The 17637-nt window shown below is 52.7% G+C and overlaps 1 protein-coding gene across 2 annotated transcripts in view; it reads left to right on the top strand.

Annotated features, from left to right (window-relative positions):
- The window catches only part of TSPAN15 (tetraspanin 15), a 62705-nt gene extending 45426 nt beyond the window's left edge, over positions 1-17279 (top strand). For both annotated transcript variants that reach the window (XM_061181425.1, XM_061181422.1), the window contains exons 4-8: positions 7427-7522; positions 10094-10210; positions 14411-14458; positions 15972-16088; positions 16474-17279. In XM_061181425.1, the coding sequence (XP_061037408.1) occupies positions 7427-7522; positions 10094-10210; positions 14411-14458; positions 15972-16088; positions 16474-16623 (528 nt within the window). In that variant the 3' untranslated portion in view covers positions 16624-17279. The remainder of the gene's footprint in view (positions 1-7426; positions 7523-10093; positions 10211-14410; positions 14459-15971; positions 16089-16473) is intronic.
- The last annotated feature ends 358 nt before the right edge of the window (positions 17280-17637 follow it).

The following is a 17637-nucleotide window of genomic DNA, read 5'->3' as shown; positions in this document are numbered from 1 at the left end:
ACCAATTTACACTCCCATCAACAGTGTACAAAGGTTCCCTTTTCTCCTCACCAACATTTGTCTCTTGTTTTTTGATAATAGACATTCCAACAGGAGTGAGATAATATCTCATTGTGGTTTCAGTTTGCATTTCCCTGATGTTTAGTGATGTTGAGCATCTTTTCATATACCTGTTGGCCATTTGTATGTCTTCTCTGGAAAAATATCTATTCAGGTTCTCTGCCTGTTTTTTACTCAGATTACAGTTGACCCTTGAACAACATGGGTTTGAAATGTGTATGTCCACTTATACACAGATTTTTTTCAATAAATATAGTACCCGTATTTCATTTCACAGATCTTTAAATAACTAAGTGTGAGGAAAAGTTTATGTTCGGTTAGAGATCACAATATGTGGAGTCAAAAGAACTAGTGTTTGAGTCCTGATTCTATTTAAGCTGTTTTAGCTTCCTGCCCTTGGGTGAGTTATTTATCATTTCCTTTGTTTTTGAGGCAGAAATAGCAGTGTGCAGATTTTCAACTGTGTTGGGTGTTGGCATCCCTAATCTCTGCAATGTTCAAGGGTCAACTGTATTTGTTTTTTTTGCTATTCAGTTGTAAGGGTTCCTTGTATATTTTGAATATTAACCTCTTATCAGATATATGGTTTACAAATATTTTCATAGTTTGCCTTTTTACTTTTTTGATTATTTTGCTGTGCAGAAACTTTTTTGTTTGATGTAGTCCCACTTATTTATTTTTGCTATAGGCGACATTGCCTATATGTTTGATGTCAGATCCAAAAAATCACTGCTAAGACCAATGTCAAGGAGTTTTTCCCTATATTTTCTTCTAGGAGTTCCACAATTTCAGGTCTTATATTTAAGTCTTTCATTCGTTTTGAGTTGATTTTTGTCTATGGTATAAGATAAGGGTCTAATTTCATTCTTTAGGATGTGGATTTCCAGTTTTCTCAACACCATTTATTAAAGAGATTGTCCTTTCCCTGTTGTATATTCTTGGCATCTTTGCTGGAAATTAGTTGACCATATATGTGTGGGTTTATTTCCAGGCTCTCTATTCTGTTCCATTGACCTATGTGTCTATTTTTATGTCAGCACCATACTGTTTTGGTAACTATAGCTTTGCAATATTGAAATCATGAAGAGTGATGCCTCCAGCTTTGTTCTTCTTGCTCAAGATTGCTTTGGCTATTGGGGTTTGTTGTGGGTCCATATGAATTTGAGGATTTTTTTTCTATTTCTGTGAAAGATGCCATCTGAATTTTGATAGGGATTGCATTGAATCTGTAGATTACCTTGTCCCATTGGTTGTCTTCCCAATCTAGTTTTGCTACCTGTTCCTCCCTTTTTCTCTTTTCTACTTTTCAGACCATCTGCTCTGGACTGGCAGTTCCAGGGTATTGGTTCATTTTTCAGCAGCCTTGAGGGGAGAGAGATGTTTATTCCATTTGCGAATGGAGATGCTTTTTTGTGCAGTCAGCAGGGCTCCTGGCCAGCCCACAGCTTTCCAGAGTTATGAGTGCTTTACTGACTGGAGCCCAGGTCCAGGCCAGGGTTAGCAGCATCAGTGGTTTAATAAACAATCCCCTAAGTGAACAGCAGTTCTGGTTTCCCAGGTGCTTTCACAAAGGCAGATGACTTATTTTCCAGTGCCGGGTAGGTCAACAGGGGCTGTGACACCACTCCTTGCCAGGGAGAGAACTGAGCTAAGACGAAACCTCCAGGGACCCTTAGTCCTTACAGCTGAGGATACTGTGGGCCTGAGGTCAGGGGTGAGAGTTTCCATTATCCCCAAACCCTGAGGGCACCACGGGGTGAAGTGTGTTCCTTCCCCTTGGATGGGTTGTCCCCTTCATGGGGCCCTGTCAGGGGAAGGTCTCAGTGTGCAACCCAGGAAGGACCTTCACCTTCAGGGCTCCCAGCTCTTTGGAGGCTCATGATGGGCTGTGCTGTCATATGATACATAATTATGTATCATATGTCATATGATACATAATTCAAAAAATTTAAAAATGAGATACTAAACTAAGTGCAGTAAGATCTCCACAATGAAAAAAATAGGCCTGGAAAAATCTGGAAGGAAATAGAAATATTAACATATTAATTCATATCTCCTCTGAGGGATGGGACTCTTTTTTTCCCTAGCTCCCAAATTTTCTTTTTCTTTTTTTATAGTCAAGGGGGAAAATACCATATAAAGAAAAATAATGTCCCTGCCAACTGTAATGCCATGCGATTTTGTAAAACGAGAAATGGGCCAATGGTGAGGATAGGGAAGGAGCAGCCTGGCTGTTGATGGTGGCAGAAAGGGGCAGCGTGCGATGGAGGAAGATGTGAGGCACAGTCAAGGTCAGGTTCCAGGAGGAGGTGAGTTCCCAGCTCCAGTTTTTCTTCACCAAGAGGAGAAGACAGATTTCTCTGAATCACAATGTAACAAGTTCAGTCTCCAGCCCTGCAGGCTACCTCTTAACTCTAAGAATCCACTTGTGGTGACACATGAGGACAAGTCATCAGGCTAATAACTTCACACAGGGTTCTCAGAAAGGTGCACAGACCATGGCCACTGCCAGGCAGGGAAAGATAAACAGACTCCCGAGTGTAAGGAAGAAACTCTCCACCAACCGCTGCCCCTGGGTGAGGTTTCTGCTGCCAGGCATGACCCAGTAGTTGGACTGAAGCAGCTTTTCTGCTTGTGCAGGGTCGAGTGACTGTGCGTTGGAGAGCTGGGTGCAGAGCTGGTGGCCCCAAGGGCCCGGGCATTAGAAGCAGGAGAAGTGCAGCACCTTGAACCCAGTGGGGGGCGGAGAACCTGAATGACTGCCACAGCTGTCTGGGTCTCACCGCTCTTGACCTGCCATCACCCCAGCTTGTCCCGAGCCTCTCTGGAGGGTGTCGGGGGTTTTGGAGGTGGGCAGCTCCTGCCCGTGTGTTCCCGGCCAGGCAGGGCTGAGTAGGGACACCCAGAGGGCACTGGGCTGTAGCTGGTACGTCTTTACCCATCCCCGACCTCCTTCGCTCTACCACCAGAACAGTCAGGGGAGCGACCACTTTCCTGGGCTTGACCAGAGGGTGCTGTGGTCACACCCAACACCAGGCCATGGAATGATGGGCAGCACCCAGCCTGTTTATCATGGCACTGCCACTAGTGGGCTCTGGGTGTGACCATGAGGTCAGGGCAGGGAGAAAGGAGATAGCATGGCCTGCTTGGCTGAGCACCTGAGCATATATATATCCTTCCCACCCAGAAGAAAGTAGAGAAAGTTCTGCACTGATGTGGACATATTCCCACAGCTGGTGCCTCCCACTGTGGGAGTGACAGCTGGAGCCCCAAACACCTGGGAGACCAAAGCATAACCCTCCCCCACCATGGGGATTAATCCTGTGACCTCCAGCCGGGTATTCCAGAGAACCTTGCAGAGTTTGCACCTCTTTCTTTCTCACTCCCTGGGTTCCTCTCAACCGTTGGTTGTCTGATGGGGCCCATCTCAGGGCTGGAGCAGAGGCTGGGGTCTGGAGGCAACGAGGATGAATCCCCACCTTCTGGGGGTACTGAGGGGAGCCCAGAGATTCTGGCTCAGCCCAGGCACTAAGGGAGGAGGGAAGTCCTAGGCTGAGCACCCGCCTCTGCGTTATGAGAGCTGAGCTGCCAGCTATTGGGCCTCCCCAGCATGGGCCTCAGAAGCTGACATGAAGCGATGGAAGCCGGCTGGCAGCCTGTAGGAAACTAGGACAGCCCCGTCCCCAGAGGCCTGGTGGGAGGCTCCGGCTGCCAGCCCTTCCACTCTTGCCTTTCTGCTCCTCGGCCTCCCGTCCTGGGGGAGCTGCTGCCCCACGCCCCCCACCCCTCCAGTTCCTCATTTATTTAGGCTAAAAAAAAAGGCTTTATTGATATTTTATTCACATGCCATACAATTCACTCATTTAAAGTGTACATTCAGATATGTGCAACCATCACCACTGTCGATTTTAGAACATTTTCATGACCTCCAGAAGAAATCTGACATCCCTTAGCTATTCTCCTCATTCATTTAAAAACTCTCCAAGTGCCTCCACTGAGAGCAGTGATGCAGAGGCTTCAGATATCTTTAAAACTAGATTAAAAGAAAGAACTAGAAAGGGCAGTTCTTTGTAGCTTGAGTCTGGTAGGTTGAACAATGTGCTCTGAAAATCCCATGGCCTTTGATGTTTGCTTACTCTTTGCTTAATTTAGCCCGGGCCACGTGCCTCTGAGGCCATGCCAGCCATTTGTGAAAGGTGGTTTTCTAGTCCTCATTGGCGCTGCCCCTGCTGTGTGACCTGGTTTAGAGCAGGGTGGGGCTGGCACTGGGTGCGTTTGGCCTCTGGATGCAGCAGAGGAAGCCAGAATTCTCTTTTCCCTTCCACGCTCCCACAGGGCACGTCCTCTGAGTGGCTCCCCCAGTCCCTCAGAACGTCGTGGGATATAGCACCGTGCTTTACAGTTAATTAGAGTGAATTAATGACCTGTACGACCTCCACCCCCACAGGAACCGCCCAAGCATTCTACACGCCTCCCTGGCGCGGGCACGCACACGCACACGCACATGCGCGGTGCCGAAGGCAGTGCACACGTGCGAGAACCAGCACAACCCAAAGAGCTCTCTGGTGGGAACTGGGGGCAGCTGCCGCCCGTGGAGCCTGGGGCCATCTGTTCCTCCTGTCCATCCCGAGAGGCCTCCAGCGGGGCCTCCCTTCCCCACAGGGTCCCGGTTCAGCTAACCAGATGGAAGGCCTGATTTGCACAATGAGGGCTCTTTTGGAGTCCGTGCCTTTGGAAAATGCTCAGAGACTGAGGTGGTTTGGGGAGAGAGGTCAGGGCTGCTCACCAAAGAGGGAGGGAGAGCCTTTCCCCTTTGGGCCACTGAGCGTCCCCTCTGCCGCCTGTCTTCCTGCCTGCCCTGGGCCTCCTGCCCTCATCCCACCCTGTTTCCTAACAGCATGTGACGCAGTGGGAGGGCTGAGGGGTGAGCTGGTGGAGGGGCTGGGAGGTGGCCAGTGGGCTGGGGTAGGTGGACCGGGACGGTCTGCAGTGCCTTGAGAGTGGAAGGAAGCCACCCCGCCTCCCATGAGTGTGGCCCTAGACATGTCCCTGACCTTGGACATCAGCCCCTGCACCTCAGTTCAGCCAAGGGCCCCTTACACCATGCCATTTAATGCTGCGAGCTCATTCCCTTGCCCTACCCTGGGTGACAGACTGATCCTGCCTGGTGTCCTGTTTTCTTCGACACCCCCAACCATGCTCCAGCTGGCTGGCCTGTCCCTTCGTCACCCAGAGGAGCAGGTACCCAAGGTCGGAAAGGCTGCAGCACCTGGGGGCCTCTGGGAAGGGTGGCCTGAGGCCAGGCAGCTTCCTGCTCTGCCCAGGTCGAGTGGCCAGCAAGCAGCTCTTCCACTGAGCCCCTGCCCTGGGATCCAGTGCCAGACCTGGGCAGGGCTGAGGGCTGGTGACTGCAGAGCCTCTCACATGGGAAGGGGGCTGGCCCTGTGCCTCCCGAGGCCTGCAGCTCCCAGGTCTTCTCCTGAGCGGCTGATTATCATCAGCAGAGGGTTTTCCTTCTGGCCACAGAGATAGGTTTCCCTGAGCCAGTCTCCTTTGTCACCCTGGCTTTGAGCAGTGTGTGAATTTCAGGAAGAAGGTGGCTGTCACATCCTTCATTCCTCTCTTTTTGATACTGGAGATGGTTTGAGGAGATGGTCGCAATCTGAACCTTGGGTTCTTATCTTGGCTTCTATTTTTTTTTTCTGTTTTCCATATTAACTTTAATAACTGGTAACACATGACCTTTTATGAGTCTAAGATTGTTAATATTGTTTCTCATTTTACAGAGGAGTTACCTTGGATAACCTATCCCCACACAGAGTTTTTGTTTTTGTTTTTAATTTTTATTGGAGTATATAGTTGATTTACAATGTTGTGTTAGTTTCTGGTGTAAAGCAAAGTGAATCAATTTTACAGATACTTATCTTGGCTTCTTAAAGTGTATCAGGCCGGGAGTTTGATGCTTTGGTTCCAGCATCTCTCTGCCAGTGATCAGCAGGGTGACCTTGGACACATCACATCACCTCTTTGGGCTGCAGGGTGTTTGTGAGGGGTCCCAGGCTAGGGCCCAGCTCTTGGACAAGACTTAGGGCCTTAATTTCTTCTGGGATCAGCCATTTTCCACTGATGACATAATGGGTATGAAGTGATACCATAGGGTATGTGTCTCCTGGAAAAAGAAGGACCTATCATAATAACAGCAGGACTTACTATGTGCCTGGCATCCTGCTGAGCACTTTTGTAGATTTAGTTTATTTGAATCTCCAACCCCTCCCAGGCAGAGGATTCTCCCCCACCCCCAGCCCCCATTCTGTAGAGGAAGAAATGGAGGCCCGGAAGTTGAATGAAGTGCCTGAGGCCTGCGTGGCTGCAGGGAGTGTTCTTGACCATGAGGCTTGACAGCCCCTCGCAGCCTAGTCTTCGAGCTTCAGAGCTCGAAGGTGTCTTAAACATAGGCCTGCAGGGTTGGTTCACAAGTGGGAAACTGAGGCCCAGAGAGGAGGAGTAGCTGTGATGGGGCCTGCAGTCCCAGGCTGGGGCCTGGAACCCAGGGCCCTGTTGTCCCCGTGTACCCTGAGGGCGCCTCCCCTGGGACTCGTCCGGCTCCAGAGCTGAGAATGCACCCTTTGTGCCAGCACAATCTCTGATGATACACGGGCCTCCCTGCTCTGAAAGCCCTGATTGTCGCTGCGAGTGTGGAGCTGGGCTGCCCACGCTCCCGCCCCATCCCTTCCTGCTGTGGGGCCTTTTGTGCTCCTGGATCCCAGTACAACAGCCGGGCTGTTGATCCAGAAGGCCCAGTGTGACTGGGAGAGGGCGGCCTGCCAGCGCCCTTCCCGGTGGGGATTGTCCCAGCCCGAGAGGGAGGTGGGCCCTGTCATCTCCCTGCAGTGACAGAGAGAGGCCTGGAGGAGAGTCAGGAGACCTGGTTTCCAGTCCTGGCCGGGCCCCTAACCAGAGTTGAGACCTGCTCGGTGATCTGGGGAGAATCAAGCTCCCTCTCTGGGCCTCCTTATCTGTAAAACAAGAGCTTGGATAGGAGAGAAGAGTGGAGAGGAGGCCTGGAGGGCAAAGGGAAGGTTCCAGCACAGGCCTGTCTTTGGTAGTAGAAGGAGCACCAGGCCAGGAACCTGGGCAGCTGAGTCCCAGCCCTGGCCTGGGTGGGTTGTTTGATCTGTAAGTAATGGGGTGCACCATTCCTGCATCCGATGGGCACCGGGGGCATGGAAGGGGTGCTTTGTGCAGGTAGGGGCAGGGGCCAGCTGGGCATGTGGGCACTCTGGTTCAATCCCGACTTTTGGGAAATCTCGGGTGGGACTCTGGGGATGCGTGCTCTTCTTCCTTTGTAATTTCTCTGTCTAAATAGACCATCGACTTTCTGAATGACAACATTCGAAGAGGAATCGAGAACTACTATGACGATCTGGACTTCAAAAACATCATGGACTTTGTTCAGAAGGAGGTGAGCCAGGCGCTTTGGGTCAGACCTCTGCCTCCCATGCCCTTTGTCCCCTACTGGGGACCCTGCTCAAGAGGGTGGGGGTGAGGGTCACATGGCTTATCCATTCCCAAAGCAGGTGGCTGGCCAAGTTGGGAGGCAAGGGTGGGCCATGGACAGCCGCCAAGGGTAGGGATGCCAGGGCCTGACCTTCTCAACCAGCTCTCTACCCGTGTGCTTCGCCCACAATATACTTGCCCTACCTGTTCCTCTCCAGGTACACGGACCCTCCCCTCCTGGAGAAAAAAAGAACAAGGTCAGGGGTAGCTACAAGCCACCTGGCAGTGTCTCAGGGTGCCCCTCTCCAGTGGGTAAAGATCCTCCTTCTTTGAGGTGGGAGTGACTTCCAAGCCACCCAGTTCAAAGTTCCCTCTGCCGACCCTTTAGTGACGGGGAGCTCACTGCCTTGCCAAGTCAAGGACAGCCCCGACGGGGAGAGAGCTCTTCCCCGATTCCATTTCCCCCTGCATGGGGGAACAGAACAAGACTTCTCCTTTTCCTCGATGACACTTCTTTGAATGTGATGATTGTCATTTGGGGATGTCATCCCTCTTCCCAAGGTCCACCCAAATCTGTGGGTGTAATAATAATAGCAGTTGCAGGGAAAGCTGCTGCCCTCGGGGGCTTCTACACATCAATCTCACTTAGTCCTGAGCCTCAGCTTCCTCATCTGCCTCAAGGGGATACTAATGGTCCCTTCCTCTTGGCGTCATTGTGAGATTGCCTTGACCTATTTCAGAGGTGGTTAGAGCAGTGCCAGGCAAATGATGAGACTTAAGTCAGTGTCAGCTGCAGTGATCATCATCCTCATGTCCTACTAGGTGAGGACAAGCAGAGTTTGAGGGCCGAGGGCCCACTCAGCCCTGGCAGCGCTTCTTTGGACATGACCTTGGGGGCGTCAGCTGGCCTGATCCCTGTGCTAGCCCTCAGTGGGGACCAACATCTCACCACACCCAGGGCCACCCGTAGTGGCCACACCCTTGGCTCAGGCCTTCGATGTAGTCACAACAGGTGCAGCCTCTGGGAGGCCCTTCTTTGCCAGGGATGTGCCTGCCAGCTCTGGCCAACAAGTGGAGCAAAATGCTTTTATTGGAACCAATCTTCAGCTGGCTTGCAATTTTCATTTCTTCCAGGGTGGAATGGCGGGATGACTCATGCTCATTGGGCACCCTGCTGGGTGCTGAATGCCTCATGCATGGCTTCCCTTTGTAATTCTCAGCTCAGCTGTGCAAAAAGCTGGCATTGCTTTTCCTACTTTACAGTTGAGGGTCTGAGGCCCAGAGAGGCTCACTGACTTGCCCAAAGTCACACAGCATGGAGTGGTAGTGTGAGGATTTGAACTCTGGCCTGTCTGATGGCAAAGCAAATGCCCTTTGCACTGTACCCCAAAGAGGCACTTCCAGATCCCTCAAACTGATAACCTAAAAATCTCTATGAGGACTCTGAAAGGGTATCTGCTTTGTGTTTTTACTAAGACCTTGGACCATATCACTCCCCTGGTTAAACCCTGCAGTGACCTTCCATCACTCAGAATACCATCCCAGCTCCCTGCTTGTTCTGGCTGACAAGGCTTTCCTGGTCTGGCCTCACGTCCTCCATTCTTGCTGGCTCTGCTCCAGACATGCCTGCTGCTGAAATATAACTACCTCGTCTCTGCATGGGGTCTTTGCATGTCTTGACTGGCTTTTTCCTGTTGTTCATGTTTCAGATTAAATGACATCTCCTCAGGCCTTTCCCGAGCTCCCTGCTCCTTCCCCTGTTTGCCGTATCCCTGGTACCCAGCACTACCTCACTGCCCTTTTCACAACGGTGATTCCTCTCTGTCTCCCTCTGCAGATGTGTCCCATATGGGCAGGGCTGTGGTGCTTTTGCTCCCCCTTGTCTCTCTGGCACACAGAACAATGCCCGGCACACACCAGCATCTCAGTGGAGTAACTGCTTCCCCCAGGCGTTGGCATCTGTATAGGGGGAGATGCAGGGAGGGGCTAAGCTAAGGGGAAAATGATGCCAGCTGTGCCATCGCTTCAGTCCTGAGCCCAGGCCAGGGTGTGAGGTGTGTGCCCCTTTGCTAAGGGCAGGACAGGCAGAGCTGGGGCAGGTGAGGAGAAGGTCAGTGTGGTTCAGGGACCCCTGGGTTGTGGGGCTTCCCTAGAATCCTAGTCTCTGGGACCTTAAAGGCCAGCTCCTCGGGTTGAGCGCCTGCCCTGGGGATGTGAAGATGGAGTCCAGTTGTCAAGGAAGGACGATCCCTCCAGTGTTGAGTCACCACCCCGCTATCCCACCAAAAGGCTACCCAGCCTTGGCTTTGCATGCCTCTCCAGTGACGGGGCGCTCACTACCTACTGGGCAGCCATGCCGCTTTTGGCGAGCTCTGACCCGACAACGGATGCCTCATTTGCTCCCTGTAGCTCCCCCTACCAGGGTGACCCCCATCATAAATCACATCGTCCATCCCCTGGCAGGGCCCCTCCCTGCCGTCTGCCCGGGGCCCCGGCGGTGATGGCAGCTCTCTTCCCCGCTTGCTTCCTCCCTCAGTTTAAGTGCTGTGGCGGAGAAGACTACCGAGATTGGAGCAAAAACCAGTACCACGACTGCAATGCCCCCGGACCCCTGGCCTGCGGGGTGCCCTACACCTGCTGCTTCAGAAACACGGTACCCACTGCTCCTGGGGGTTCCCGGCCGGTCAAACGCTTCTCTCACCTTTCAGGACAGGGGTGGTGGGGATGGTTGGGTGCGGCAGGCAGGAGGTGGTGGTCATTGTCGAGGCTTCCTGAGCCTCAAGGGCTACTAAAGGGGGTGAATCTGGGAGCGGGGGCGGGGAAGTCTTGTCTTATTAGTAGCGGTCGTTAACATCTACTGAGCACTTACCATGTGCTGGCCTTTTCTAGGTTCTTTAGTTGTATTAACTCATTTAGTCTTTTCAACAACCCTGTGAGGTAGGTACCGTTATTTCACCCACTGTACAGATGAGAAAATTGAGGAACCAAAAGGTTAGGTGCTTTGCCCAAGGTTGATGGGGCTGGGATGAAATTCAGGCAGCCATCGTCGGAGCTGCTCCCTGGACTCCTGTGCAAGCCAGGCGAGGAGTAAGAGAGGGTCCAGGCCGGGGGGCTTAGCAGGGTGGCCGGCTTGACAGCCGTAGCCAGAGGACCAGAGCAGGGCCTGAACTTTGGGCATTGCTGGTGGACTTTGGGCTTGACGTCCTGGTGACCATCAGCAACAGGGCATTTGGAAGGGGTCTGGTGATGTAACCATCAGCCTCCGCCTCTCCCCAGTGGGATCCTCGCAGCTCTATTGCCTCCTTGGCCACTTGGGAGGCTGCCCTGTGCTGTCACTGCTAATAAATGAGAGGCTTGGTCAATCCTCTGTTTGACTAATGTGTCCAAAAACTGCATGGTTTCTGGGTTGGAATGAGGCAGAGAGCTTTGCAATTACACCCTGAAGAGTCATGGAAAATTTCTCTTCTGATGCTCCACCATTCTGTGCCCACTTCCAGATTCTGTAAACCGAGCAGCTGCTGGTAGGGGTGGGGGCCTCACCCAGTGAGTCAGGGAGCCAGTGCCAAGTGCATTAGTCCTAAAAAGGCTGGGCCAGGAGGGGAGGCTTGTTTGGAAATTGTAGCTGCCATTTTAGGGTAGCTTGCTGTGCAAGCAGAGTGCTGGGGAAGAGCCCGGGTTTTTTAGGGAGGCCTACGGGGGGTGACCCTGAACTTCATCACCCAAGGCAGTGGCACCAGAAGGTCCAGGTTGAGATGTGGAAGCCCAACTTGTATTCATTCATTCATTCAACAAGTATTTATTGAAGACCTGCCAGATGTGGTTCTACATTCTGAGGATACAGAAAACACACAGAGAACTTTTGCCTGCATGGAGCTGACATTCTTTCTAGTGGGTAAAACTGACAAGCAAAATAAATAAGTAAAAGAGATAGTATGCTAGAAGATGATAAATGCTAAGGAGAAAAATAAAGCAGGGGCATGGAGGATTGCAATTTTAGATACTGAGAAGGTAGGTTCTCAGTAAAACCCTGAAGGAAGTGAGGGAGTGAGCCATGTGTATCTGGGGATGGGAATTCCTGGCAGAACAGCAAGTGCAAAGGCCCTGAGGTGGGAGTTGCCCTGGTGAGTTTGAGAAACAGTGCAGAGACCAGTGTGGCTGGAGCAGAGTGAATGTGGGGGAGGAGAGTGGCAGACAAAGTCAGGGAGGTCATGGGTGCCCTGATGGCCATGGTCAGGACTTAGGTTCCCTTGAGTGACAAGCAGTCAAGTGACAGGCCTTTAGTAGCTGAGTAGCAGATCTTACTTAGGCTTCACCAGGACCACCCTGTCTGCTGTGGGAGCAGAGGTGACGTGGGGAGTCTGGTTAGGGGCTAGTGCAGTGGTCCAGGTGTCACAGCTACGGCTGTCCAGGAAGTGGGCTCTGACATGCTGGTTAGTGAGCAGGAGGCTTAGTAGGAGGTGCGCTCAGGATTGACACCTGTAAGGGAGGTGACGGAAGCTGGGCTGGGCAGAGGGAGAGGCTGAGCAATGATGCAGGCTCAATGGGGGCCTCAGCTGCCTCTCCGGGAATGTCCTGGGATGATCCTTCAGAGTTGTCCCATACTGGGGCAAGGTGAACAGGTCTTCATACCTCCACATGCACCAGGCATTACATGACGAGTATCCCACCCGGAAGGGACTTGCTGGCTTGTTCAGCAGAGAAACAGAACAAGTAGGATGTGTGTGTGTGTAAAGAGATTTATTATAGGAAACTGACTCACAGAATTATGGAGGCAGGCAAGTCCCAAGATCTGCAGGGTGAGTCGGCAAGCGAGAGCCAATGGTTTAGTTCCAGTCTGAGTGCACAGGCCTGAGAACCAGGAGAGCTGATGGTGTAGTTCCTGTTTTAAGGCTGGCAGGCTCAAGGCCCAGGAAGACCCAATGTTTCGGTTCAGGTTTGAAGTCAGGCAGGAAGAATTCTCCCTTACTCGGGGGAAGGGCAGCCCTTTTGTTCTATTCAGGCCATCGACTGATTGGATGAGGCCCACCCACGTTAGGGAGGGCAATCTGCTTTACTCAGGCTACTGATTTAAATGTTAATCTCATTAAAAAACCACCCGGAATTAATGTTTGCATAGATATCTAGGTGCGTCACCCCAGGGCCTAGAGAAGAGTTCTGGGCTCTAGGGTTAGGGAGGCCTCTGCTGCTGCATGTGTGTTGCCTCAGGGGCAGGAGCTGTGGTTCTACCTCCAGGGCTGGAAGCACACTGAAGAGTAAGTTTATTCTTGTCACCTTCTTACATACCATATAGTTTACTTATGTATTATGTTCATTGTCTATCTCCCTCCCTAGAATAAAAGTTCCATGAAGGCAAGGACCTTTTTTTGTTCTTCTATATTCCCAACACCTAGAACAGAGAATGGTACATAATGAGCGCTCAGTATTTGTTCAGTAATGACTGAATGAATGAACAAATGAGGTAGGAAGCACCTGCTCCCATCATGCCCTCGTGCACTTGCTCCCCAGGCTTGACCTTCTCCCTGGGGGTCATGTTCTTGGCCTGGAGGGGCCACAAATGCCAACCGACATGAAGTGGATGCTCGGTGTTTTGGGGTCTGAGGGCGCCTGGGGGACAGTCTAGACTGAGGAAGGTTATTTTGCCCACACATCAGGCCCTGACATTTAGACTGATCTAGATGACGTCTGAGGTTCAACCCACTCTTTTGGAAAGAGAGTAGGCAGCCCTCCTTGCCTTCCAGGGGCTGGGATCGTGTCCAAAGTCACTCCAGCCAGCGTGTCTGTGTTCTGCCATGTGCCCAGCCCTGGGATAAGCCCTTTATGTGTATATCTCACTTTATATTCAAAACAGCCCCGTGGGGTACATTCTCAGATCACCATTGCTTTATGAAAGAGACCAGGGAAGCTATTCATTCATTCATTCATTCAACAAATCCTTATTGAGTGCCTGCATGTGCCAGTCCCTCAGCAACCCACCTAAGGTTGGTCACAGAGCTCCTAAGTGGCAGAGCAGGACCTGGACCAGGTAACGTGATGCCAGAGACCACACTGGCCACACTGCTGTCCTGCATTACTGCTGGAACCTGTGGCACCCTGGTCCCACAGCAGCTTTCACTTAGATGTAAAGGGATGGGACCGGGACATCGAGCTTTCTCTCACCTTCTAGAAAATAGAGGAAACTACACAAGGGCTCAGGCAGTGATGGGAAGTGCCCCTGCCAGTGCTGTGATATAGGTCTGCTGGGAAGAGATTTGTTGGGTCTGGGGCCGACCACAGCTTCCCCTGCGCCTAGATTAGTCAGCCGCTGGGAGTTCCTGAGAGCAGCTCTCTTCCCAGGAAGGAGGTTGGGCGGCCCTTCCACTGGTGGGTGGCTGTCTGCAGGAGCAGGGAAGTGTGGTCAGAGGCCTGGCTTTGCCCTCAGGTAAACCCCAGCTGGCCGGGGCCCTGGCTGTGGTCTGGGATTTTCTTTCATAAGAGCCAGCGTAGTGGGAGCGGCCCAGCCCTGACCTCAGACAACGCATAACCATATCAGCAAAGCTTGGGCTCCGGGGCAGCTGCAGTGGGGGAGCCTGGGGCAGGGCCCTTTCCTCTGGGTTCCTAGGCTGCCGCGGGTGGGGCAGTGGGCCTCCCACCGAAGCGCCGCGGAACTGGCCTTCCCGCCTGTCCTCCCTGTGCATTTCTTGGAGGCGGGAGGTTAAGATGCAGACTTGAGCCAGGCTGCCGGGATGGGAATCTCAGCTCCATCCATACTGGACAGTGCAACTCTCTGTGCACTATAAAATGGGGGTCAGGGGGAATACATGTCTTCTACAGTAAACACTATGTAAGTGTTAGCTAATACACATTTCTGTTTCAGACAGCAGTTGTCAACACCATGTGTGGCTACAGAACTATTGACAAGGAGGTAATGTCTCTGAAATCTCTTTCCTCCAGAAAGGTTGCCCTTCCTGTCCCATCTCCAGGGTGATCAGAGGGGCTACCAGGGGTGAGGCTCCTGGCTGCTGAGATGTCCCAACATTCCTGGCTGTGAAAAGGAGCCAGGGACTGCCCAGGTTTTCTGCCCTACCCAGAACAGGAGGACTCGGGGAGCCAAGAATCCCCCCAGGCTGGGAAAGGCTGGCTGCCAGGGTGTGCCGAGCACCTAAAGTGTGAGGCCACCGAGGCCACCGTGCCCTTGCCAGTGCCCCCAGCATGTCGCTGTGCCTGGCCGCGCTCAGCAGCAGCCTGCCTCTGCCCTTGGAGCTGCCCATTTGCAGACGACACACACTGGCTTCCTCAGCCTGGGACCCAGGAGTCCCTTGAGGAAGAGAGCCTCTGGAAGGTCCCTCCTGGCTCAGCTTCCTGGGCATTTCTCCTGGACTTGGAGACAAGCTGGGGTGGTGCTGAGAAGGGAGCTAAAAATAATGGCGACTTGAGGTGCCTCTGAGCAGTGGTTCTCAAAGTGAGGTCCCCAGACCAGCAGCAACAGCAGCGCCTTCCCCCCAGCCCCCCGCCCTGGGAACTTGTTAGAAACGGGCATTCTTGGGGTGGCGCCATCAGGTGATTCTGACACACATTTAACATGCAGAGCCACAGACTAGCAGTGGTTCTCCAGCCATCAAACCCGATGGCCAGTTTTTATAGTAAACACTTGGTAATGCCCTATTTATTATTCCAAAATGAAATTCACAGATAATATAACCTACCTACACACGTAATTCCAAAACAAGTAACATAATGATTTGAGATAAAAGGAGAAATAAGATAAAACAATTTACAACCATATACCATATTTCAACATGTACATGCTCAGGCACTAGACAGAAAAAGCGAAGTGGTTGGGTGTTTACACTGACAGGGGCTTCTGATACTTGGGAGGGGTGTTGTGTGGACCACTTGCATTACCATGGGCGTATTTTTGCCATTGACATGGTTTTTCAAAATGGTGAACAATTCTTGATGAAGTTGCAAACAAAATAAAGTATAATAATTCCTTAGTTTATCTAATATTCTTTCTACAGAATTCAGTGCATAGTAAAAACATGCAGAAAACACTTTGGTTTTTATGTCCCTGGAGGTAGGCTTTGGGCTCAGATAATTATGGATGGGTTTTCACCCATCCAGATGCCCACGGGACATCTAAGAGGCAGGTAGTCTGGGAAGTTGTCCATGGAGTAGGATTGCCCTGAGCTCTACAGTCCCTCAGCCCCCAACCCCAATCGCAGTGATAACCAGAAGTGCCACCACAATGTCCGCAGTGCTCTCTAGGGAACGGTACCGCCTGCTGAGACCCAGTGATCTAGAGCCACCTTCTCATCGCATTGTATACGAGAAACTGAGGCCCAGAGAGGCTGAGGGACTCGCCTGGACCTGGGTTGAGTGGCAGAGTTGGGACCAGGGCTCCCAGGCGAGTGCTCAGCCAGGCTCCTCCCCGGCAGCGCCTCAGCGTGCAGAATGTCATCTACGTGCGGGGCTGCACCAACGCCGTGCTCATCTGGTTCATGGACAACTACACCATCATGGCGGGCCTCCTGCTAGGCATCCTGCTCCCTCAGGTGTGCTGGTCCCCCCCTCCACCAGGGAGGGGAGCTAGAGGTGGGGATGGGGTGGGCAGGCTGTGGCTTCAGATGATGTGTGGCTTGGTGATTACAGAGTGCAGAGTAGGCACAAAGGGCTGCGGTGAAGAGGGCTCTTGGACCAGCCACCTGGGCTCACCCTGGGAGGGTTGGAGGGCTGGAAGGAGGGGGTGAATGGCCTAGAAAGTGAGTGACATAGCTGGGGGGTGGATAGGAATCGCAGAATGGAGGGTCTCTGGGATTTCCTGGCAGGGGCAGAGGAGGGCCCGGGCTGGGGCCATTGGGGTAGTGGGGGCTAGGGACTGCCGGAGAGGGCCACCCAGATGGCCAGCGGGCTCTCACCCGCCCTGCCCTTTCTCCTCAGTTCCTGGGGGTGCTGCTGACGTTCCTGTACATCACCCGGGTGGAGGACATCATCATGGAGCACTCTGTCACCGATGGACTCCTGGGCCCCGGCAACAAACCCAGCGTGGAGGCAGCAGGCACGGGGTGCTGCATGTGCTACCCCAATTAGGGCCGTGGCCTGGGGCGGCAGCTCCAGAAGGACCGTGACAGGACAGCTCTGCCCAGGCCACGTCGTGGGGGCCGGATAGGACTGTGGCCCCTCTCTCCACATTCGGCACTGACCAAAGCCCCAGCTGTGTTTGCTCAGGGCTCCCAGGCCACCGCCTGTCTGGTGGGCGGAGCCCCTCCCCAGCCGCGGAATTCTGTGCGAGCCCACCCTGCTGGGCGTGGGGAACAGGGCACCCCTCCTCCAGGCTCCGGCTGCTGGGGAAGGGGGAGCTTGGCGCGGGGCTCCGGACCCATTTCATTTCTGGTAGTGCCTTGGCCTTGGTGTTTGTGCCCCTTTGAGGGCAGTTTTGTAGTGATTTGTAATCAGGGAGGGAGGAGAGCCTGTGTGCCCCAAGGTGAAGGAGCAGAGGGGAGGGGTGCAGCCCCCAGGCCCCAGTCCTTCGGCCTCACCCCTGAGGCCACGTTGGGCCTGTTTCTCAGCCTCCCGGGCACCTTGAGCCCTCCACAGGGCTGCTGCTTTGTTGATCCTGTTTTGTACCTGATTTTTATAACATTCATTTTGTACACAGTTAACAGGAGTTTCCGACTAATCAAAGCTAGCTGTTCCCCCCATTCCTCTTCCCCCACCAAGCCAGTTTATTAATCAGACAATAAAGACATGGTTTTTTTTTTTTGCTGGTTTTTTGTTTGTGCTGTTTGGGTCGAGAGTGAGGAAGACCTCCAGTTGGGCTTGGAAACCCCTTGTTGGTGCAAAGATCAAAGGGGAGGCACCCTGAGGCCAAGATTTGGGACAGTTTGGGACACTGAGGCCCAGGAGGATCAACCGAGGCTGCCTGTTCCCGGCTTGGAATGGCCTCTCTCATCCTTTGGTTTGTGGGCTGGGCCTGGAGCCTCCTGTGCCCATCCTTCCTGCCAGGAATTCACTTGCGGGAAACCTCAGGGAAAGAGGCAGAGATGACAACCTATTTTACAGACTGGGAAACTGAGGCCAAGCCACAATGGCATGAGTCTTCTC

Source organism: Eubalaena glacialis, chromosome 1, assembly GCF_028564815.1.
Source record: "Eubalaena glacialis isolate mEubGla1 chromosome 1, mEubGla1.1.hap2.+ XY, whole genome shotgun sequence".
Classification (NCBI taxonomy): Eukaryota; Metazoa; Chordata; class Mammalia; order Artiodactyla; family Balaenidae; genus Eubalaena; species Eubalaena glacialis.
Note: the sequence above shows the minus strand (reverse complement) of the source record. Positions and strands in the feature narration are given on the sequence as shown.